At 42.5% G+C, this 26,139-nt stretch overlaps 1 protein-coding gene across 1 annotated transcript in view; it reads right to left on the minus strand.

Moving 5' to 3' along the window:
• COLEC12 (collectin subfamily member 12) overlaps window positions 1–26,139 on the minus strand; it is a 156,303-nt gene that overhangs the window by 38,554 nt on the left and 91,610 nt on the right. Inside the window, exon 3 of the mRNA XM_075828351.1 lies at window positions 5,192–5,314. Within this exon, the coding sequence (XP_075684466.1) occupies window positions 5,192–5,314 (123 nt within the window). The remainder of the gene's footprint in view (window positions 1–5,191; window positions 5,315–26,139) is intronic.

Genomic DNA, 26,139 nt, shown 5'->3' on the forward strand with positions numbered 1-26,139 from the left:
AAATGGTGCCCTACCAGAAGGCATCATTTAATAGGTGTATCATGTGGCCGTATAGCAAAACATAGTATGGAACACACCCCCAGTGAGTGCTTAGACAAATTCATAGCTCCAGCTTTCAGACAAAGGGGAAACTTTATTAATACTGAAGCACTGCGTGAGCATTGTGCGGGAGTCCCTCTGTGCAGCATGAGACAAATTTGTCAACAGGGTACATACCCTGTTAATGAATATGGCTGGGGTAAAATTGCCAGGTCAGACCTGGCATTGTTTTCCAACCCTTTTTTAAGTAGAAAAGTGAAAGAATTTTTTAAATAAACAATTTGTGCTTGGCACAACTCTGAAGCCTCACCTACTTCTTTCCTTATTCATATGCTGAAAAGAGTGGCGCAGGTGCTTCAAAACAATGGCGCTTGGTCTAAACACCATATTTTTAATGTATTTACAGCAGACAACCGGTATAAATTCATTAATAAATCTCCCCCATACAGCTTTAAATCCCCTGCTCCCTTTATACAGTACATGATAAAACTCTGTCTGCCACCTCTAGGGGGAGGTTAGTGCAAATACTTTTATACATCTACTATTGAACTCAATGAAATCTGTAAAAATTTGTAAAGAGCTTCCCCAAGTGGCAGTTACAGAAAAATGCTATGGCTCTATGTCAGGTGCCGAGCTCCCCCATAGCAGTCGCATTGTTTTGCCTCTATACAAGGTATACCAGTGACTGACGCTGAGCATAGCAATATAATATAAATATGGCAATTGAAATTATGGCCTTATTACTTGCAATGCTGCTGCACAGTTCTGTGCTGGCACTGTGTGAAAAAGTCAGATGTATTCATGAGATGCACTGCTGTGCCTCCCTCCTGCCACCCCTTCTGCTTTCAATTGACATTTTCTCCCTATAAGCGCTTATAGGTGTAACAAACTGTCACAAGCTGGGCACCTATGCAAGCAACAAGAGTTTCAAACTTTATTTCTTTTTTTTTTTAAAGATACAATATATCTCTTTTCAGTTAATTTTTTTAATTGTAGAAACATTTTTTCATTAGTAAAGCACTGATTTGGGGCCACTTTAAAGTTTCCATTAGAATATTTCATAAATAGCAATCCCCTAATAGACCACTATTAGCACAAATGCTCCATTTAGGCCAGGATCACCCACACAGTTTTGATGCAGTTCTTGTGGCAGTTTTTGGATCAGTTTATTGAGACAAAGGCAGAAGTGGATCCAGAAGGAAGTAAAGGTATAAAGAAAAGACTGATGGATCTTTTATTTTATTGTGTCCTCTTCTGTATTTGGCTCCAAAACTTGAGCCAAAACTTGGCAATCCCCTAATCGAATCTTTCGAGTGACTGCAAAGGGGTGGGGAGCTGCTGTACTTTAACCCCTTCCCGACATCCACTTTATATAAACGGCGCTGTCAGGAAGGGTTCCCACAAACCGCAGTACAGTTACGTCGCGGTGATAGTGCGGGTTCAGAAGCAGAGCCTGCACCATCACTGCCGGTTGTCAGCTGTATGTTACAGCTGACACCCTGCTGTAACAGCCAGGACTGGAGTTAGTCTCCGATCTGGCCATTTAACCCCTCAGATGCTGTGCTTAATAGGGAGGCCGACACTTAACAGAGAGGGAAACATCTGAGGGCTTTTTAGCCAACTGGTACCTCAGCAAAGCAATCGCTGGTTTGCCGATGGTTGATATGGCAACTTGAGGCCTAACAATGGCTTCAATGTTTGCCTTGTACGGAAGCCTCTGGCAGGTCCTCATAGGCTTGCTGTCAGTGTATAACTGACAGCTCTAATACACTACACTACGTATGTAGTGCAGTGCATCAGAATAGCGATCAGAAGTGCAGGACTTCAAGTCCCCTTGTGGGACAAAAAAAAAAAGTAAATAAAAATGTCATAAAGAAAATTAAAAAAATAAAAGATAAAATCAAAACAAAAATTGCCTTTTTCCCCATAATAAGTCTTTTATCATTGGAAAATAAAAAAAACTATACATAAATGGTATTGCCACGTCCGCCACGACCAAAACTATAAACCTATTATGTAATTTATCCCGCACGTTGAACGCCGTAAAAAAAATATGAAGAACAACGCCAGAATTGCTGTTTTTCCTCCCAAAAAATTGAATAAAAATTGATCAAAAAGTCACATTTACCTCAAAATAGTACCAATAAAAATGACAGCCGGTTCCGCAAAAAAAATAAATCCATGACACAGCTTTGTCCACACAAATATATAAAAGTTATGGGTCAAATTATTTTTTTTTAAAAAGTGATTTTATTGTGCAAAAGCTGCAATACATTAAAAAAAAGATGTAAATTTGGTATAGCCGCAATCGTATCAACCCGCTGAATAAAGTTAACATGTAATTTATGGCATACGGTAAATGCCGAATAAAAACCCCAATAAAAAACAATTCCAGAATTGTTTGTTTTTGGTCACTTCCTCTTCCAAAAAAAAACAACACTTTTATGACTACCTCACACAGTTCCATCAACTGAAAAATAGTAATGGCACTAGAAATGCGGTGATGAAAAAACATCCCGATGTGCAGCCCATTCCATCAGTTTCAGGGCTCTAGTTATTTAGGTATTAGGAAGGGAAAGGACATAGCACATCTGCTGGAAGTGAGGGTGCCCATATTCTACCAGGGTAACACTTTCCCAGCAAAATTTCCCAAACTACAAAGGAGGAAAAGTCCCCAACCGGTGCAGAGTGTTACAAAAAGGGGATACCGTTTATCAGTGTGACACTGGCCTGCGCATAATGGATTGCTTCACAGCGTATCACACATCTATGTATCATTTTATTTACTCCATTATTATACTCTCTTATTATGCCTTGATGTTCTCCGCAGAAATTACATATGCCCCCACATTATAAACTGAAATACCAGTAATACTCAAAAACAACTACTATCAAGAGAAATCCACGCTCCAAATGGTGACCCTACCCTTCTAAGCTCTACAGTGTGCCCAAAAAGCAGTTTACGTCCACATATAAGGCATTGCCATACTTGGGAGAACCCGCTTAACAATTTATGGTATAAGATTCTCCAGTGGCACAAGCTGGGCAAAACATATTGAATGGCATTATCAATGGAAGAATTGCAATTTTCACTTTGCATCATCCACTGCGTATTACTTTCTGAAAAACATGTGTGGGGTCTAAATGTTCACTACACCCCCTGATAAATGCCTTGATCAAAAATGTTGATCTAAAACTACATCCTATTGGCAAAAAAAAAATAAAATTTTTCATTTTCACAACTTAATTCTAATTAATTTAGCAAAAAACCTTTGGGGTCAAAATTCTTACCATACCCCTAGATCATTCCTCAAGGGGTGTAGTTTCCCAAATGGAGTCACTTTTTGGGTGTTTCCACTGTACTAGTGCTACACGGGCTCAGCAAATGTGACATGGCGCCCAGAAACCACTCCAAAAGCCAAATGGCCCTCCTTCACCTCTGAGCCCTACCATGTGTCAAAACAGCAGTTTATGACCACATATGGGGTATTGCCGTACTCGGGAGAAATTGCTTTATAAATGTTGGGGTGCTTTTTCTCCTTTAGTTTTTGTGGAATTGAAAAAAAAATAGTTAAACCTACGTTTTAATGGAAAAAATTTAGATTTTCATTTTCACGGCCTATTTCCAATGATTTCTGCAAAAAAAACTGTGATGTCAAAATGCTCACTATACCCCTAGATAATTTCATTTAGGGGTGTAGTTTCTGAAATGGGGTCACTTGTGGGGGCTTTCCACTGTTTTGGCCCCTCAAGAGCTCTGCAAATGCGACGTGGCATCCACAAACCATTCCAGCTAAATTTGAGCTCCAAAAGTCCTGCCCTGTGTCCAAACAGCCACATATGGGGTATTGCTGTACTCGGGAGAATTGTTTTACAAATGTAGGGGTGCTTTTTCTCCTTTAGACCTTGTGGAAATGAAAAAATGATACGTTTTATTGGAAAAAATATAATTTTTTCATTTTCACAGTCCAAGTCTAATAAAATCTATGAAACACCTGTGATCAAAATGCTCACTACACACCTAGATAAATTCCTTGTGGGGTCTAGTTTCCAAAATGGGGTATTTTTTTGGGTGTTTTTTTTTTGGTATGACAGGACACCTACAAACCTGACATGGTGCCTAAAATATAATCTAATAAAAAGAAGTTCCCAAAATCGACTAGGTGCTTCTTTGCTTTTGAGGCTTGGGCTTCAGTTTATTAGAACACTAGCGACGTGTGGGATATTTCTAAAAACTGCAGAATCTGGGTAATGCATTTTAGTTGTATTAATCTGGTAAAACCTCCTGTGTTACAGAAAAAAATTGATAAAAAATTGATTTCTGCAAAAAAAATATGAAATTTGTACATTTCACCTCAAATTTGCTAACTTCCTCTGAAACCCCTAAAGGGTTAAGAAACTTTCTAAAGGCTGTTTTCAATACATTGAGGGGTGCCATTTTTAAAATGGGGGTTTGTAAAGTATGGGCCCATCAAAGCCACTTCAGAACTGAACTGGTCCCTGAAAACATAGCCTTTTAAAATTTTCTTGAAAATGTGAGAAATTTCTGCTAAAGTTATAAGCCTTGTAACGTCCTAGAAAAATAAAACGATGTTAAAAAAAAATGATGCCAATCTAAAGTAGACATATGGGAAATGTTAATTAGCAACTATCTTGTGTGGTATTACTATCTGTCTTACAAGCAGATACATTTAAATAGATATAAATGCAAATTTTTGCAATTTGTTTGTACATTTTGGTGTTTTTCACAAAATAAATATTGAATGTATCGACCAAATTTTACCACTAACATAAAGCCCAATGTGTCACGAGAAAACAATCTCAGAATCGCTTTGATAGATAAAAGCACTCTAAAGTTATTACCACATAAAGTGAAACATTTGAAAAATGAGGGTCTGTCAGGAAGGTCAAAACTAGACGAAGCAGGAAGGGGTTAATGACGAACAGCCTCGTAGACTAGTAATGGCCCAAAGTAATGAATTTTATGTACTAACAATAAGTAAATTAAGTTCACATTGACAATTTCAGTAAGTGTAATACCTTACATTGATATAATCTTGACCTCACACTGCTGTTGATATATTTATTAGCATCATATATTTATATTAACATGATATATTTATTAACATAATACGATAAATAGTGCACATACCTTTGTATCCTAGTATGGACACTGTGATAGTGAGTAGGGCGCAAAGAATATACAGCAGTATGATGGAGAATTTAAGTGCCCAGTTATTTTTGCACTTCGTACACTGGGTTCCTTCTTGTATGCCTGTTAAAAAAGAAAAAGATAATGATACAACATTATATAGAAGTGTTAAACAAAAGCTGCAAAATTCTGGAGCATTTTAAGAAGTTTTCCTACCTTAGACATTTATGGGACATCTACGGGATATGCTATAAATGTGTGATAGGTGGTAGGTCCTCCTTTGGGGCCCCTACTTATTCTGAGAGTGTGGGTCCACTAAGCCTCCTTCTGCCGATGGTTGGTGGTCCCAAAAGTATTCTGTGGATATGTCATAAATGTCTAAGATGGGAAAACCCCTTTAATATATAAATATCTATATGATTCATGTGTAATTTATATTTACATGTTTCTGACTAGGTCTATAATCTCAGCTTTCTATGTTTCATGTTAGGCTATATGTTATAGGTCATGTATTACATCTCCGTATAACCTCTGAATTGTATGGGTATAGGGGCCTCTGTACCTCTATATACCTCCAATTTCATATGGAGGCATACACAGTTTTTTTCAGGCATATGAAGACAATTGTGGCATGCTACATTAAAGCATTGCTTCTAGATGAGTATATACAGTATCTGTATTACAGTGCCGGACGGAGACACAATGCAACAGCAGATGGAGTGCCTTCAGCTTCATAAATCAGAACTGTGAGGACTCTGTGCTCCACTATGCACATAGCTCTGTCGTGCAGGGGCGTAACTAGGAAAGACTGGGCCCCATAGCAAACTTTTGACTGGGGCCCCCCCTCCCCTGGGTGTCACACAACCCCCCCTTGTAGATAGTGCCTTTTTTACAGCCCCCCCTGTAGACAACGCCATACAGCCCCCCCTCTGTAGATAGCGCCATACATCCCCCTGTAGAGAACGCCATACAGCCCCCCTGTAGATAACGCCATACAGCCCCCCAGTAGATAACGCCATACAGCCCCCCTGCAGAGAACGCCATACAGCCCCCCTGTAGAGAACGCCATACAGCCCCCCTGTAGGGAACGCCATACATCCCCCCCTGTAGAGAACGCCATACAGCCCCCCTGTAGGGAATGCCATACAGCTCCCCCCCTGTAGGGAACGCCATACAGCCACCCCCCCTGTAGGGAACGCCATACAGCGTCCCCCCCCTGTAGGGAACGCCATACAGCGTCCCCCCTCCCAAAAAAATGTGACCTACAGTGTGTCCTACAAAATACATGTATCCCCTCTCCACAGGATCTCCACAGGATAGGGGATACATGAGTGATCGCTGGCAGCGATAGGGAGAACGGGGGACTGAAAGTCCCCTGAACTTCTCCATGACAAACCTCTGACTTCTGGCGTCTGCGCAGCTCAATAAAAATGAAAGGAGCGCTGGTCACGCATGCGCACAAGCACGACCGGCGCTCCATTCATTTCTACGGAGCTGCCGACACAGACCCCGGAAGTTCGAGGTTTGTGATGGAGAACTTCAGGGGACTTTCAGTCCCCCGTTCTCCCTATCAATGCCAGCGATCACACATGGATCCCCTGTCCTGTGGAGATCCTGTGGAGAGGGGATACATGTCTTTTGCTCTATTTTGCGCCTTCAGGACCAGACACCGTTTATCCATTTTTAGCACGCGTTAGTTAAATGGCTATAACTTTTTTATTTGTTGGGCTAACGACGTGATTTTTGCGACGTTTTTTCCGTAGACAATGCAGGTTTAATTTTTTATCATTTTTATACACACCTTTTTTGCTATTTTAGAATTTTTATTCATAAAGTTTGAAAATAATAGTAAAAAAATAAGCTTTTTTACATTTCAGCTATTTTTTTTTTGTAATAACATAGTTTTACCCTAAAATAGACCTTTTATATGTGATCACCATTGTCTACCGTACATTTTTATATATTACATGTCTATATTAGGGTAATTGGGTCAGCGCTAGCGTTACAACAATGATTGGCGGAGGGGAACGTTTTTTTTTTGGGGTGGTTATTTTATGTGTATTTATTATTTCAATTTTTTTTGCACTTTACTTTATTATTTTTTTATTACTATGGTCTGTCCCCCAAAGGTCAAAGAAGACCTTTGGGGAACTTTATATATTTTTTTTCTTTCTTTTACACCATGTTTTTCCACTGTAACTGGAGCTGCACAGCAGCCCCAGTTACAGGGGAAATCAGCCCTCTCATAGTGACGATTGTCACTAATAGGGCTGTGCTGGTTCTAGTAAGACCCAGCAGCAGTCTGTCACTAACGGCACCCGGCGATCATGTGACCAGTCACATGATCATCGGGAGGAATAGAGACAGCGCCGCTGCTGCTGTCTCTATTCCTGTACACAGCGCGCATTCAGCGCTGTGTACAAGTGATCAGAGAAGACAGAAGCAGCGAAAGCTGCTTCTATCCTCTCCTCAGGGTCCCTGGCAGTCACTGACAGCCGGAGACCCGACATTCAGCTGCCCGATCGCGCGGGCAGCAAGTTAAAACCCGAGCCGTAGAAAGTCTATGGCTCGGGTTTTAAGGACCCTGACCGCTGGCCGTAAAAATACAGCCAGCGGTCGGGAACCAGTTAATGGCAGAGCGGGGAGATACCTCCCTGCTCTGCCGTAGTGTTCAGTGGCGTCCCGCTGTAGCAGCCATACCGGGCGACACGGGCCCCCTCATGTCGCGGGCCCCGTAGCAGCCGCTACTGCTGCTACGGCGGTAGTTACGCCACTGCTGTCGTGTGTATGAAGTCTAAGCTTACCCGTATTGGCCAACCTCTTATGTTATGAATGGATGGAGGAGCTATTTCATGTTCTTATAGTGGAATGTCGATCTTGTGGTTTGTCGAAAGGTTAGATTGTGTCATGATGTAAGAAAGATAACATGAAGTTGCAGAAGTGTGGGTGATGGTGGAAGGTCATGCTCCCTCAGCACAGCATAGTTTCAGACGCAGGGCCGGCCTTAGGGGTGTGCGACCTGTGCCAATGCACAGGGCGCATCACTCCAGCAGGTGGAAGGGGGCGCTGCGCTGGCTCCCTTCCCCTGCTTGTATTCCAGAAGCGGCCGGTGACTCTGGAGCTTCCTTTCCGCCTGGGCGCTTCGTCTCTAAGTGGCGTCGCTACTGGTGTAGAAGCCATAGGACGCAGATACTATTGAACACTATAGCAGAACAGGGAGGTGCTCTGCTATCTACTAGGCCTGTGGTTCCCAAACTGGGTGCCATGAGAATCCTCCAGGGGTGCCGCGACACTCCTCTGAACCACTGCCATGGCCGTGCTTTCTCTCCTACTCCTCCTCCTCTACCCCCCACCTCTGTAGATGGCACAAACACCCCTCCCCTTCCTGTACATAACGCCATTGTAGCTCCCTGAAGGAGTGGAATCCCCCTGTGGCCGGGGATTCCACTCCTGGACAGAGCGCTTGTTGTCTCTGTCCATATAAGGACAGTGAGATAATGGGCAACTCCTGAAGCGGAATACCGGTCCACATCTTTGCTGGTGTGGTGGCTGGTGATTCGGCTCCAGGAGAAGCCCCTGTCGTAAACGCCCGAAAAACGTCCGAAAAATCGGAAGCAGAACACCTCCAAACATCTGCCCATTGATTTCAATGGGAAGAACGGAGTTCTGCTCTGATGGGCTGTTTTTTTACGCGGCCGTTTTGAAAAACGGTCACTTCTTGGGACGTTTTTAGAGCTGTTTTTCATAGAATCTATTGAAAACAGCTCCAAAAACAGCCATAAAAAACACAGCAAAAAAAGCAGCGAATATCGAGAGTGGCTTAAAAAAATGCCTAAAAATCAGAAGCTGTTTTCCCTATAAAACAGTTCCGTATTTTCAGACGTTTTTGACTCAGTGTGTGAACATACCCTTATAATAGAATACAATATAATTTCCATAAAACAGAGTACATAATATCCACTGCACATATGGGTCAGGTAAGGTAACCTAAATGAATTGCTGCATTGAATCTCTAAATGCATAGCTCATTGTCAAATGTCATTTTATTACTGTTATTTTTGAGATATCTACCATGCATTATTTACTGATGTTATAGGACCACACATAGACATTATAGGGCATACCAAAAAGTTAGGAAAGAAAAACCTAATTATAATGATTAATTGCTGCTCCATAAAGTACCAGTGCATAGAATATCTTAGATTATGAATTACCGTAGTCATTGTCTGCTAGACTTGGAGGGATATGCAATAAATTCCATAATTCCACCATGCTAAAGAGTCATTCCAGAAAGAGTCATTACTAGACCTGGATATTACGGGTTGTGCCAGGAGCTATCCACAGTTATTGGTGCTGATGTCTTGTGGCTCCCGATGCACAATTGTCACCGGATAATGCTGGCTGACTGTGTCACAATTTATAATGACAATATATATATATTCTTGGCCTCCAAGCAATAGCACTACCTTTACTTCAACATAAAGTATTATATTCATTACACAATAACCAAACTCCTATAGCCACTCTCCCTGAGAACCACTCTACATACTGTATAATACATTATATTGTATAATACATTACATATTAGCAATGCTATGTTGTAGTAAAAGTGTACAGCATCTATATAATATGTTATAGGGGTTGTCTAGTGAATAAAGTTTAGAACACAGTAACCCTAAGAGAAACACCCACCTTTCTCCTGGTGTTGTGTGTGTTTGTTGTGTACTGCTAAGCCAGGAGATCACTGCAAATAGCCCTCAGCTTTGTAAAATATCATATCACACACACACACACACACACACGCACACACACACACACACACACACACACACACACACACACACACACACACAGTTATAATTTGCAATGCTGATGGCAGTGATCTACTAACATAGTACTGCGATAAAACATGGTCACTGAAGGCAACTCAACAGTATCATTTATTTTTTCTATTTTTAAATAGTTTTTCTTCTTTGTTTATACTTTTATTAGTCAACCCCTCCAGTGCTCTCCATAATTTTGTATTGTAATCCCCCATGTAAACATTTTTATTGGGCTTCTTCTGGTAATTTCAAAGGAAAATTTCTATACTATGTAACATTTTAATGTGTCAAATAAGTTTCGTTTAATGGTTTCTAACTTCAGTGAGTTCCATAATTTGACACAAAATGTAGAGTTCTATTTACTACAAGGAATAATGCACCCTGGGTATGGGTACCCAGTGGCATGGGCAACACTACAGCCGTAGCAGCTTCTGTGGGTATCAGAGGCTGATAGGACCCACCCAGGTGCAAGAACATCGTTCCTCTTTGTAGGTTAAAGCAAGGTGGTGTCTTTCTGCTATCTGACACATTTATGTGGGTTCTCCTTTGTACAGAACATCTGATATATTGCACTACCATCCAGGCTTTGATTGATGCTCAAGCAAAAATAGTTATCCTGCTTTTTGCACTATTTCAGTACAGTTTACTATCAATAGAGTGGCGTGGGCTCATTCCTGACCTTTTGAATTCTAGTTTGTCCCTGGACTGTGGAAATGTGCTTGTATATGGGTATAGAACTCCTTGCTGACTTCTTGACCATAGTTCTATGGTACCAAAATATTTGAAATATTAGAACATTTCACAGGTTACATGGTGATTTAATAGCTTCTAGGCAAAATCTCATTAATTTTAAAGCAAGCATTACATTGACATGAAAGACGGGCAGTATAGGCTGAGACATGTTTCAGTCAGTTCTTTTGAGGCCTACACTATTTGTGATATGGTGACCTCGTGCAGGATCAGTTTGGTGTAGTTCACATTGCTCCAGTGAATACATGATTAATCCTTGCTATCAGGGCCAATTGGCCTACTGTACTGTATTCTGTAATATCCGCCACATCTGCTTCCCTCCTGAACATTGCCTCTGACCTTCTACATGTCCATATGTTTCTATTACACTTATTCTGAATTGAATTCTGTTCTACTTCAGCCACACATTTAAAGGAAGTCAGTTCTTTTTTTTTTATTCTCATTGAAAAACTGATACATTTGTGCGTTTGTTTTTTTTCATTTCTACTTCACTCATAAAATGCAATATTCACACTTATATTTCATATGCGGCAGTATTGCTTATCATTGTGCAGTAACGCTGTTTCAAAAGGGACAAGATAAATAATAGTCCTCACTATAAAATATGTTCCGTTATACAGTTTTATGAGAACTTTGACAGAGCCCAGACTGCTATTGGTACATGGTCCCATTTGAACAGATGAAAGGGTCCTCAGGTTTAATACTCTTTTAAAGAATATGTGCACTTTTGCAACCATCATCTTATTCCTCTGATATAAATTAAAAACAATTAAAATGTTAAAAATAAAGCAATTTTGCCAATAGTCTTGATTAAAAAAATAATCCTAAAATGTTGGGTTTACAGCAGCTAGGCAGACTTGTGTGTCTTCATGACAATCACTTCTGTAAAACCTGCTTCTTCAGCTGCGCCCCATCTATAACTGGTGGGCACCTAACGAGTGATGCCCACTTCACAGTTTGAGAAGCACTAGTCTAAAATCAAATAGTTATTTTTGGCAATAACAACCCACCTGAGACCAGCTTACATTTTTACAGAGGAGTATAAGGCGCATTCAGATGTGGCGGAAATCTTCCGCTGCTTAATTTTTCCGCTAATTTGCAGCAATTACACATCAAATTTGCTTCCAAAAATTGCATATGTGAGGGTTCATCCAGACGTGGTGGATTTCGCAGCGGACTTGCCTCTGGTTTCAGCCTTTGCATTGCAAATCCGCTGCTTCTCCGCAAAAGACTGAGCATGCTGCAGAATGTAAATGTTGCACTGCAGGCTATTTTCCACACCATTGTTTTCTGCAACATCTGCACGAAGTAAACTAAAAAGCTATAGAAAACAAACAAATAAAAGTTTGCTGCTGATTTAGATGGCGGCCTGTCCACAGCAAAATTCCGCCGCAAAGCCGCCACGTCTGAACATGCCCTAGGAAATTATAGCTGAGCTCTGACTGGTTGCTATGCGCAACTGGGACAGTGACGGATTTGTCACAGGTTTGGGGGCGGATCCAGTAGAGTTAGAAATTCGCACCCGTTAAAACTCTGTTACATGGGGACTAACCACCCATAGGCTGATTTTACAGAGTGTTTTGCAGCGTTTTTATGCATTTTTCGTGGTGTTTTTTTGCAGCCACAAGTTTTATTAAAGTTTGAAGTAAAATATAAGAAGCATATACACAATGAGATTATATGATAAATGCCAATAAAAATGCCATTAAAATGGCATGGTACATTTTAATAACACTGGCATTTTTTGAAGCCTTTTTTTGTGCAGTTCAAAACATAAGAATTTTTTTTTATGTGTGAATGAAGCCTTAGGGTAAGGCCCACAAAGCGGTATTGACCCGGCCAGGATGCGGCCTAAAATTGCACCAGCATGCTGTTTGGCATCGTTGTCAAATTGCTTGTTAATGGCTACAGTGTTACAGGTAAAATCTTAGTGCCATCATAGAGAAAACGAACATGCAATGAAAATTTGAAATATTATGCAACGTTTCATAAATTTGATGCAACTTGAACGGAAGTAAAGTCTTTTAGACCTCATGCCACGTCTCTGTTTATGTTCCGAGTTAGTCTATGATTCTATATTGTATCTTGAAACTCATGAGCCATACAATGGTTTTTCCTCTGCAATCTCATGTGCCATGCTCCATTGGATGCCGTATTAAAGCTGTATTGTCTTCCAAAAGTATTGCTTCTAGTGGAGAGTTTGGCCATAATTTGAGGGACCATATGGAGGGATATGGCTCAGTAATACAGAAACACAGAACTCTTGTGCCACCATACAGTCTCCACGCACACTCCTCTGCCATGTAAATAAGGCCTTAGACGGATTAAAAGAAGTCCCACACTCTTGTTAAAGAGGTTTTAGACTGCTTACTAGAAGGCACCATGCAATCTGTCGTCAGGAATAAAAAGATGAATTACAGAGAGGTGAAGCGTCTTCCGCTATATAGCTTCCTTCTACGTGAGAATTAGCAGTCTCCTCAAGACTTTAAGGGTAGTGGACACAGATATTAACATTTCATTCAACATTATATGTTATGAAATATTATTCATACAGTACAGAAACAATTCATAGTTAAAAGCCTAGAAAAATAGTTTCCATCATTCTTTTTGAGGTAAAAAAAGGCTACTTCCCTACTTTTCTTGCACAAAACATAATTATAACATCTGCTTTTCATCAGGAATTTCATCACATACTCTGACTCATTAAAACAACTGAAAGCACATGTTTAGATCCTGTGGTGGAATTCATCCTATACAATTTACAAGACTATGGTGACCTTCGGCACATTAAATGTCTAACAAACATGCCAATATCAGAAGTTAACTTGGCTGCTAGAGTTGATCATTCATGTAGTACCTATAAAGCTGTTGTAAATAGAACATAACTCACTTGGGGACACAGTTGTGACATTCGCATCACTCCTCTTAAACAAGCAGGCAGCTTTGCTATGTTCTGGAATTTTAAAGGGGTTTTCCAGCCAATAAAAATTGATGGCCTATCGTCAGGATATGCCATCAATAGCTGATCGGTCGGGGTCTGACTCCCGGGACCCTGCCGATTAACCGTTTTGAAGGGGCCACAGCACTCGTATGAGCGCTGCTTCCCCTTCATTTCTTCTTGCTCACTGTGAATCATCGACACGCATTTAGTGGCGATTTACAGGTAATGCAGCCTTTTCTCTCATGGAAGTGAATACAATACCACTTCAAAACAGCTGATCTGCGGTGGTCCCTGAGGTCCGACCCCGACCGATCAGCTATTGATGGCCTATCCTGAGGATAGGACATAAATTTTTATTGGCTGGAAAACCCCTTTAAGGCAAGGGTCAAATTGTATTCATCATAAAGCAAACACGTCATAGTCCTCATAGCCCTCTTCTGGGGCTATGAAAAATGCTCTTATTATGTAAGCAGTGTACTGACTAATTGATGTTCCCATATCTCACACTTTTTATTTTGGTTTGGTTGATTTCTAATACCCTATTCTTTTATGTGTACTATATGGCCACCCCTACTTATTATTGAGTTCAGGTATTTCAGCCACACCCGTTGCAAACAAGTGCACAAAATCAAGCACACAGACATGCAATCTCCTCAGACAAACATTGGTAGTAGTATGGGTCATACTGAAGAGCCCAATGACTGTAAACAGGGCACTGTCATAGTCAGTTTGCAAAATCTTTGTTCTAGGCAATCAGACAACACCCAAGGATATTGCAGCTGAGAGGCCCACTGACCCACTTTATAGTCTATGCAAACAACTAGAGCTGACCATACACATAAGATAGTTGTCTTCCTGATCTCCCCATTACCATGCATGCTTGGCAGACAGTGCACAACAAAGGATCAGAAATCCAGCATGCCAAGTGCTCATTTCCCCCAATACACATTAGATTGTCAGTGTAATGTGCTGGCATTAATATAATGTGTACAGGTAGCTTAAACTGACCATGCACTAGATATTTGGTACGTCTGAAAATGCAGTTTTAGACCATTCTGTGCCAACTGTTGGCTCCTTTTCATGACACAAGTGTGACAGACGATGAATGTGACAGAGTGTGCATGAGTGTGACAGACACTGACCAAAGACAGATATCTGTGCAAACGTTGATTTGCTGTGTTGGCTTTTTAGATCATTGTCAGGTGCAGTCCTTGAAAAGCTATAAGGGTGGATTCACACGTGGCAGATTTTTCAGTTTTGTAGTCTAAGAACCTGCAGCGTGTGAATCCACTGTTAGTGTAAAGTCAGGGTAGGGAGACAGACAGGTGAGCCCTAATCTACCCGCCACTCAGTTCCTGCCTACTTGCACAGCCCATCCTAGACGACGGCGTACAACTGGGTGACGGTCCCTACGCTCAATATGTGTACGACAGACAAAACAAGACAAGGGTACACAGAAGCAAAGGGAAGTGGGGCAGTTACCCATGGCAACACCGTGAGCAACAGAGTAGTGGACGAGCCGAGTCACACCAGGAGTGTACGTTGTAGCAAAAGCAGAGCAGGAGAATGGTTAGTCAAGCCAGGGTCAATATGAAGCAGAGGTCAATGAATATAGCAGGAACAGCAGAGCCAGGAAAACAGGAGAATCACAGGCAAAGGACAAGCAGCAAATTAAGGTATAAGTGGACTAAGGGCGGGAGCTAGAATCGTCTGGCCAGGCTGTGATATGTTCTCCCACTCCTCAGCCTACCAGCCTGAGTGGTAGCAGATCGAGTCACTCTAGCAGACCTAGGAACAGATGCAGGCTGATTAACCACGGGCGTCGACACAGAAGCTGTGTCAGGCAAATCTTTTACAGTACCCCCCCCTTTTATGAGCGGCCACTGGACCCTTCCTAGGTGGACCTGGCTTGTTGGGGAACCGAAGATGGAACTTCCTGAGCAATAACTCGGCGTGAACATCCTGGGCGAGTACCCAAGTCCTCTCCTCAAGCCCGTATCCCCTCCAATGGACCAGGTACTGGAGGTAGCCTTGGACCATCCTGCTGTCCACAATCTTGGCCACCTCGAATTCTACCCCTTCAGGGGTGAGAACAGGGACCGGAGGTTTCCTCGAGGTAGCCAAGGACGGGGAGCAGCGTTTCAGGAGGGAGGCATGGAACACGTTGTGTATTTGAAAAGACGGGGGTATTTCCAGCCAGAAGGAGACAGGGGGTTAAGGACCTCAATGACCTTGTACTGCCCTATATACCGGGGAGCACATTTTTTGGACGGAACTTTAAGGCGCAAATTTTTTGAAGACAGCCACACCGGATCCCCGACCACAAACAAGGGGTTAGCAGAACGTCTTTTATCTGCCTGAGTCTTTTGTATACTCTGGGACGCCTCAAGGTTCTTCTGAACCTGGGCCCAGACTGTGCACAGTTCCCGATGAACGACATCTACCTCGGGATTGTTGGAACCACCAGGTGAAACGGAGGAGAATCGTGGATTAAATCCAAAATTACAGAAAAAGGGGGAGACCCCTGATGAGTTACTGACCCGGTTATTGAGGGAAAATTCAGTGAGGGGAATGAAGGAGACCCAATCATCTTGGCGATCAGAGATAAAACACCTTAAATATTGTTCTAGAGACTGATTAGTCCTCTCAGTTTGGCCATTAGTTTCAGGATGGAAGGCCGAGGAGAAGGACAGATCAATCTCCAACTTCTTACAGAAAGCTCTTCAAAACAATGAAACAAATTGTACCCCTCTGTCAGAAACAATATTGACAGGAACCCCATGGAGACGCAGGATGTGTTTGACAAACAAGGTAGCTAACGTCTGGGCATTGTGTAGTTTCTTGAGGGGCACAAAATGGCACATCTTACTGAAGCGGTCTACTACAAGCCACACCACCGACTTGCCTTGGGATGGAGGCAGATCGGTGATAAAATCCATGGAGATATGGGTCCAAGGTTTCTGGGGAATGGGCAAAGAACATAGTAAGCTCGCTGGTCGGGACCTGGGAGTCTTGGACCTAGCACAAATTTCACAAGCGGCGACGTGAAGAGATCAGGAATCAGAGGAAGGGGATATTCGTTCCTTACAGTGACCTTATTCAAGTTTCGGTAATCGATGCACGGCCTAAGACCACCATCCTTCTTCCCTACGAAGAAGAAGCCGGCACCTACCAGAGAAGTAGAGGGTCGAATGTAAACCTTGGCCAGGCTTTCCTCGATATATTCTATCATGGCTTCACGTTCGGGACAAGAGAGATTAAATATCCTACCTTTAGGGAGCTTAGCTCCTGGTACCAAATCGATAGCGCAATCGTACTCTCTATGAGGAGGTAACTCTTCGGAAGCTTTTTTAGAAAAAACATCAGCGAAATCTGGAATAAACTCAGGTAGAGTGTTTACCTCCTCAGCGAGAGAAACCAAATTAATAGAAAAACAGGACGTCATGTATTCATTACCCCATTTAGTAAGATCCCCAGTATTCCAGTTAAACGTGGGATTATGCATCTGCAACCAAGGAAGGCCTAAAACCAAATGGGACGATAATCCCTGCATCACCAACACAGAACACTGCTCCAAATGAATGGAGCCCACAATGAGTTAAAAAACAGGGGTATGCTGCGTAAAACAGCCATTAGCAAGTGGATTGGAGTCGATACCCACTACTGGGACAGGTTTAGGCCAATCAATCAATGGCATAGCTAGAGGCATAGCAAATTCCACAGACATAATAATTGCAGAAGACCCTGAATCCACGAAGGCACTGCCGGTGGCAGACCTACCATAAAAAGAGACCTGAAAAGGGAAGCAAGATCTTATTAGGTTTCATATTTACGGGAAATACCTGTGCACCCAAGCGGCCTCCCCGATGGTCACTTAGGCGCGGAAGTTTTCCGGCTGCTTATTCTTACTGTACCTAAGTGGAGAACACCAAAAGGGATCCCTAGAGTGCTTGTTATAAACATGTGTTTCACTTAGTGTGCAATGTCTATAGGGACCTGGGCACAACAACCCATAGTGAACATGGTGGTAACGGTGAGACCCGCTAATTTATAGAAAAACCTAAAGATTGGAGTCTGACACACAAAAATAAGTTAAAACAGTGTAAATTAATTATTTCAATTTAAAATGACTAAACATATTAAAAGCAGAGATGATTTCCACAGTGCGGAAAGACAACCAGATTGTGCAGAAAATATGAATATATAAATATATGAATGACGCTGTGTAATCACAAGAAAATGAAGCTAAAGCACATTGCATTTGTATAGCATAATTGTAACACAGCATGAAAAGGTAAGAGAACCTACTCAGCACTTCATATATGGACTATGTTGTAAACTAATTCCAAAGGCCAAATGTAAGTGAACATATGGTAGTTCAGTAGCTGATATAAATAATGATATATGCACCATGTATAGACTTTACATAATGCACACAGGAAATTGCTTGTGCAAATAAAAAATGTTGTATAAATTTGGCAAAAAAGTGGTATATATACCATATATGAGAGGTCTATTCAAATACTGGAGAGGGGCTCTTACCCATCACGGAGGTCACTGTCTCTGGTGTCAGCCCCGACGCGCGTTTCGGCCCGGAAGCCTTCGTCTGGGGGTGCTTATTCTTATGCCTTTTGACAGTCGTTCACTTGATGCTTGTCATCCCCACAGTAGAAGCAGAGACCATTCTTCCTGCGGAACTCTCTACGTTGTTGGGGAGACACGGAGGCCCCGAGTTGCATTGGTTCATCCGAGTTTTCCGTGGAAGAACGAAGCAACGGAACCTTGGGAGCCATCATAGGGGAGCCAGAGGAGAAGGCACAAAAACGTTCAAGTCGTCGTTCCCTGAGACGTCAGTCAAGACGTACCGCTAACGCCATAACCTGATCTAGAGAGTCAGAAGAGGGATAGCTAACAGGTCTTTTAGAGCGTTCGACAGACACAATCTAAACTGGCACCTCAAGGCAGGGTCATTCCACCGAGAAGCTACACACCACTTCTTAAAGTCAGAACAGTACTCCTCAACGGGTCTCTTACCCTGACGTAAGGTCACCAGCTGACTCTCGGCAAAGGCAGTCTTGTCAGTCTCGTCATAGATGAGTCCGAGAGCAGAAAAAAAAGGTCAACAGAAGAAAGTTCAGGGACGTCAGGGGCCAAGGAGAAGGCCCATTCCTGGGGGCCGTCCAGGAGCCAGGACATAATTATACCCACTCGCTGGCTCTCAGAACCTGAGGAGTGGGGCCTTAAACGGAAATAGAGCCTACAACTCTCCCGAAAGGAGAAAAAAGTCTTCCGGTCCCCTGAGAACCGGTCAGGCAACCTGAGGAGGGGTTCAAGAGGTGAGGTGGAGGGCACTACCTGGGTCGCATCACGCTGGTTGCACCTCTGAGCCAGGTCTTGAACCTGTAGGGGGAGACCCTGCATTTGCTGAGCCAGGGCCTCAAGGGGGTCCATAGTGTGTCAGGGACCAGGGTAGAAAAGATATATGGGCCTGTGATTATGTAATGTCGGGGTAGGGAGACAGACAGGTGAGCCCTAATCTACCCGCCACTCAGTCCCTGCCTACTTGCACAGCCCGTCCTAGTGTACGGCGTACAACTGGGCGACGGTCCCTACGCTCAATATGTGCACGACAGACAAAACAAGACAAGGGTACACAGAAGCAAAGGGAAGTGGGGCAGTTGTCCACAGCAACACCGTGAGCAACAGAGTAGTGGACGAGCCGAGTCAAACCAGGAGTGTACATGGTAGCAAAAGCAGAGCAGGAGAATGGTCAGTCAAGCCAGGGTCAATATGAAGCAGAGGTCAATGAATATAGCAGGAACAGCAGAGCCAGGAAAACAGGAGAATCACAGGCAAAGGACAAGCAGCAAATGAAGGTATAAGTGGACCAAGGGTGGGAGCTAGAACCGTCTGGCCAGGCTGTGATAGGTTCTCCCACTCCTCAGCCTACCAGCCTGAGTGGTAGCAGATCGAGTCACTCTAGCAGACCTAGGAACAGATGCGGCTGATTAACCACGGGCGTCGACACAGAAGCTGTGTCAGGCAAATCCTTTACAGTTAGGCTTTGTTCACATGCTTAGCAAAAAATGTCTGAAAATGGATTTAAATCCAGAGCTATCTGAATTTGTCAGTGGATTTTATCACTCTAGTCGGCGGGTCTATCATTAGAACATGTATGGAAAAAAGATGATTACCCATCATCACAGACAATGGTGTGCTGACCCATCATTAAAGGGGTTGTCCCACCATCAATCATTTATTTTCAAAAAGACCTGTACAGTAATAGCATCCAAAAAGAGACTTGCCCATGCCCCAACCTTGTATGCAACACAGCACACAGTGTGTGCTGTGTCGCATATAATGTCCTGACATTGCCTGGGGACAGGACCTTGAATGTGCTGCAGCACAGACCTTTGCCAGGGCCTGATGGGGATCCAGGACAGGGGGCCACCTATGGGCAATACATTGCGGTTAGTACATTTTTAAGTCTGGTCGAGTGCTATATGGGGCCTGGCAAGGGCCTGGCTGTATCTTGTTATGCCCCCGGGAATACCCCTTTAAAAATGTCAACTCTATCTGTACTAGAATTCCAGCAGTTCATGAAAGCATGATTTTAATCAGTATACTTTGTATGAGAAGTATTTGCCTCTGACTTCCAAAAAGACAAACTAAAATAATATTGTAAAATAATATATTCTGAAGACTTCCGGTTCCGGCCCGGCAGGTGAGGCAGCACATTAGCGAGCGCTCTTACCTCCGCTCCTCATAACATTCTGACATACCTAGCTGAATTTCCCATCGTTCACACAGAAGAGTATCGGAACACCAGGGAGCTGACCCAGTGAATGCATGGACATATTTGTGTCCGTAATGGGCAAATCTAGAACCCAGAGTAAGAGCCGTCCGGCTGAACAAATATCCAACATGGCGGACGCACCTTTCTCGCCTAACAGTCTAGCAGAGCAGACGGAGCTACCCTCAATGCAGGATGTGGTAGTAGGAGATACTCAATGCCACATTGATTACAGACAGTTGGCAATTCAAGTAGCACAGCTGATCTCCGTGTCTGCAAGAATCTTTGTCCAAAACAATTGCTACTTCGTTGACTCAGTTGCATGCCTCAGTGGCTGAGCATGGTGACCGGCTGGAATCCTTGGACACGAATATGCAACGTATTGATTCGGAATTGACTACTCTCCGCCAACTTGTTCAAGGTACGCAACATGAAAATAAAAAATTGTGGGATCGGGTCGAAGATCTTGAAAATAGATCTCAACGCAGTAACCTACGTATAGTGGGTTTACCGGAGTTCATGTTGGCGAAAGATTAGCGACAGATTTGTGAGGTCGATTTACCTGAGGCCCTGGGGCTGAGTCGTCCCTGCAGAGTTGAACGGGCGCATAGGATCGGTCCAGATCTCCGGGCATCGGCATTGGATCAAAGGAACGGTGCTACTTTGGCCAAAGATCGCCCGACGCAAGTCATAGTCAAGTACTTGGATTACTTGGATAAGATGTCTTTATTGAAGGCCTTTAAGAGCGGACGAGACGGCTTAGATTACAAAGGTCGACGTATACTGCTCTTTGGTGATTTCTTGGCGGAAGTTACAAAGAAGAGGCGAGCCTTTCCGCAGCTATGTTCGGAACTTTATAAGAAACACGTGAAATTTGCCTTGTTATATCCAACAATTCTCAAGATTTTTCACTCTGATGGTTCTTCTACGACCTTCTTGTCTCCGGAAGAAGCTTCTATCGCAGTATGGAGGATGAACGCTCTACACTCGCCAGAACTTATTGCCTCGGGATCCCAGTCTCTTGTTGCCACTACTTCTCCATTGCTCAAGACAATGGGGTCTACATCACCTAACGATCAACGCCAACGGGATTGTTCTACGCATGTTACCTGAGTGGGGGATGCATTGGGTTTTTTGCACATTGTGACTTATAATATCAGCATTTCATGCATTGCCCAGTCTTGGGCATGATGTTGAGGACTGCTAACCAAATGTAAGTTTCCTTATTTTGCTTATCTGGGGTACTCCAGAATGCAATGTTGTCTCGCCTCCTATTCGGATGTGTTTTATTTTTGCTTTTTTTTTTTTTTTTTTTTAAACTAACATCGGCTTGCATGCCCGTACGACCTTGAGCACTGGAGGGGGGGGGGGGGTTTCTTTTCTATTGTTGTTACCTGCTATTGCGGAAAGGTTTAAGTGCACTTCTGTATCGGAAGTACGTGAAGTCTTATTACACCTTAGCATGGGATTACAGGGGGTAGGAGATGATTCTTGTGAGGTGCTATCTAGTTTTTCAGTTTGTCGATTTATGGGTTGAGGGAGGTTGTTTGTTGCGGTAAGGGAACTGTCCAGAGTCATGCATATATGTATTTTTCCTCCTATATAAATCATGAAAATTGTGTCCTGGAACATTAAGGGCCTCAAGTCACCTCATAAGTACACGATGATCCTGCATCAATTACAACGTCTGCACACAGATGTAGCACTGCTACAGGAAACTCATTTGTCTACGGCAGATTTTTTCAGGTTGCGTAAAATGTGGCTGGGTCAGGTATATGGCTCTTCTGCAATTAACTCTAAGACTGGGGTTATCATACTTTTACATAAAAATCTTTCCTACACGGTTTCTGATGTATCCATTGACTCGGAAGGCCGTTGGATACGTATATTGTTCACAGGTCCCACAGAAACTCTTAGCGCATATAATGTCTATGGTCTAAATGTTCGTACAACCCCTTTCTTTAAGACTCTAAGTAATGTAATCGAGAATGATAACACCCCTAATAAAATTTTGGGCGGTGACTTAAATAGTGTCCTACATCCTCATGAGGATAGATCTACTCCCCCTAAGTGGAAGTCTCGTACTTTACCTACAGGGGACCCAGCTTTGGCTTCATTTTTGGGTGAGACAGAATTACAGGATGTTTGTAGCTTGCGGAACCCAGAAGGGAGGGAATATTCTAATTTCTCGCATCCCCACCAATCTTGGTCCCGCATAGATTACATTTTACTATCTACGTCCCTGATGCAAAGAGTCCATGCCTGCGAGATTGAACAGATGATTATTTCAGATCACTCACCGGTGGCATTGGAATTGCATGACTGCTTTCCTCGGGGCACAGATTTTCTGTGGCATTTTCCCACTAATCTGTCTGCAGATGAATCTTTTCAAACACTGCTCAGAGGTTGGTGGTTGGAATATGATTCCACGAATAGTTGTCATGCAGATAATCCACAGATTTACTGGGAATGCGGCGAAAGCAGTCTTGCGGGGTAATTTAATGGCATATATCTCCACCCTTAAAAGAAAAACCAAAAAGCAGATACATGACCTTAGCTTAGCACTTAGACGAGCGTATACCTCGTTCCAGGAAAATTCTACATTACCATACAAGGAAAATTGGTTGAATACTAAAGGAGATTATGAATTGTGGCTGGATAAGGGTGAAAAATTGAAACGTACGGCATTAGAAGCCAAACTCTTTCGCTTTGGTAACAAATCGGGTAGACTTCTAGCTTGATTGGCCAGGGGCCCATGGTCGCAATCTCATATCGTTAAGTTGAGAGATAAGAGGGGTCAGTCTCATGTTCAGCCACAACAGATTAATGCCATCTTGCGTGATTTTTATGCTGATCTATATGCTGGTCTCCAGACATCCCCTTCTTTGACACCCTTTTTGTTAGACACTTTAAACTTACCTACCCTCACAGACGAGGAAAGTCTCCAACTTAATTCCTCAATCTCAGAATTTAGAACTCAGATCTTTAAAATTCTGAAAGATCAAATAACCCCGTGTTTGCGTCACTTATATAATGGTTATATGTCGGGTAAGCCGATTCCATCCTCCTCCAATGTCGCATACATTAAGGTACTTCTAAAACCGGATAAAGATTTGGAATTGGCCTCCTCCTATCATCCAATTTCCTTAATAAATTGGACCTTAAATTAATGTCTAAAATTATGGCTCATAGACTTGCCTTAATTCTTCCTAGAATAATTTCTCCAAACCACGTGGGCTTTACTAAGGGGCGTTCGGTGGTTTCTAATATCCGCAAAATCCTCACTGTTTTGGATGATATCAGTCTTGATCCTTTTGCCCATCCATCTCCAGCACTCCTCACGATAGATGCCGAAAAAGCCTTTGATATGGTTGACTGGGTAGAACCTTAGACTGTATGCAAATTGTTGGACCGTTTCGCACGTATCTGACATCGCTGTATACGGATCCCTCTGCATGAGTTTATACTCCTGGGTTTCTTTCGCCACCTATCCCTTTGTTTAAAGGTACCCGTCAGGGATGTCCACTCTCCTCTCTTTTGTTTAATATTGATCTTGAACCTTTTATACGAATGTTGGAGGCGGATGGAAGCATATGTGGTATAGTTGTGGGCACAGAAGTTATTAAAGCTACGTACTTTGCAGATGATGTATTAGTGTTTCTATCGGACCCACTATGGGATTTACCACGGGTTTTTGATCTGCTAAAGATCTTCGAGACACATTCTGGCTTCAAGGTAAATGTTAGTAGGTGCGAATTACTAGATTTGTTCAGGAACTCGCGCCTGCTTGATTGGTCCACTCTAAATGTACCTGTAGTTGTATCTAGGAATTCAATTAAATATTTGGGAATTTATATTGGTCGTACCCCCGATACTTTATATACTTTGAATTATCCTCCTTTACTAACTAAAATTGCTAAGGAATTGGCCCGTTGGCAGCACTTACCCCTCTCGTTTATGGGGCGATGTCATTTACTTGAAATGGTGAGTTTTCGTAAGTTACTTTACCCGAGTACGAGAATAGCTTTGAGCAAACTTATGGTTCCCAAGGATTTGGGTGGACTTAAGCTTCCTGATATTCGTAGTTATAATTTAGCATGTCTTGCTCGCCACGGACTAGACTGGTTACAAGGCTCTGCTTTTTATTCCAACTTTTCTCTAGAAGCAGGGATAGTGGCCCCTTGGCACTTATCCTCCCTTTTGCATACAGCATTTGGGTCGATCCCAACTAATGTAAGATGTCGAGTGTTATTTCAGGATATGATTATGGCCTGGAAAACCATCAGGTCCTCCTTTAAGCTCCCGCAATGCATATCTAAGAATATGTACCTATGGGGTCATCCGGCTTTTCCACAAGGGAGGGAGAATCCACATTTTCGTGAGTGGCGTGTTTTAGGCATACTACAACTTCATCACATTTTGCAGCTTTTTGAAGGTCGCTATATGACATTTCAAGAACTGGTAGATAACAAGCATGTCCCGTCTCATCATTATCTGGCTTATGTTCAACTGAGATCTTTTCTAACAGCGCAACTACGTAACATATGTACAGTGTGTCTTGATGACCCTATTGGCCTCCTAATTGCCTCCCCTCCGATCAAATCCTCCTTCTCCTTATTGTATGGCAAATTGAGAGACTGGCAGGCTAAATCAACAACATCTTTAATGTTTAAAACCTTGAACAAAGAGTTTCCGGATTAAGGTCTCATGCAAAAGATACTTGGAGACTGGTCAAAGGTGAGGAAAGCGGTTCTTAACGAACGGTGGCGGGAAATTCACTTTAAGTTTCTTCATAAGGCCATTTATGGTTTTAACATTTCCCCTCATCCTAATGTCCCTGACAGACTGGTGGCTTGCCCAAGATGTGACACTCTGAAAACGGACCTCCTTCATGGTTTATGGACATGCCCTAAATTGGTTCCATATTGGCAAGAAATACAGGGGTTTATTACAGAAACATGGGAAATTACTTTATATAGAGATCCACTACCACTTCTATTTCATGCCCTACCTGACTCCTCTAGGTCTCCACCAGCTCTGCATGCATTCTTGGTTATCGCTAAACGTAGTTTATTGGCTTGTTGGCTTACTCCGAAGGTTCCTACGATCTCTGACCTTATTGTGCAAATGAAAAAAATTATTCATATGGATAGGTTGGACCGCAGAGTCTTGTGCATCGAAATTCTTCAATAAATGGGAAGTTTTTGTGGGCAAGCATTTTCAGTCTCATGAAATAAATTACTTAATAGCAACTTTTACTTCCACCTCGTGGTACTTGAATAGGAGTGTAGCTAGTATGCTGGGTAACTTGCAATGCTAGTCATATTTAGAGGGAATCACTTACTAGATAGGGAGGTGTTACTTTTTGTAATTCCCATTCAAATTTGGATTTATATATGTACATGACTTGTTATATTGAAGACTATTTATACTTCTGGACTGAGGGTTTGTGGGGGGGGGGGGGGAGTTTCGCTATTCTAATGTAATGTTATTTTTTTGACTGGATGACAACTGTACTGGACAATGTTAATATCATACTCTGTATTTTATATTGTACAGGTATGTGTTTGTGCCTCTTGTGTATTCGTAACAAACTTTGTTTTTTCAAAATTCAATAAAAAAGATGTTTAAAAAAAAATAA

Source organism: Rhinoderma darwinii, chromosome 5 (assembly GCF_050947455.1).
Source record: "Rhinoderma darwinii isolate aRhiDar2 chromosome 5, aRhiDar2.hap1, whole genome shotgun sequence".
NCBI classification, from domain to species: domain Eukaryota; kingdom Metazoa; phylum Chordata; class Amphibia; order Anura; family Rhinodermatidae; genus Rhinoderma; species Rhinoderma darwinii.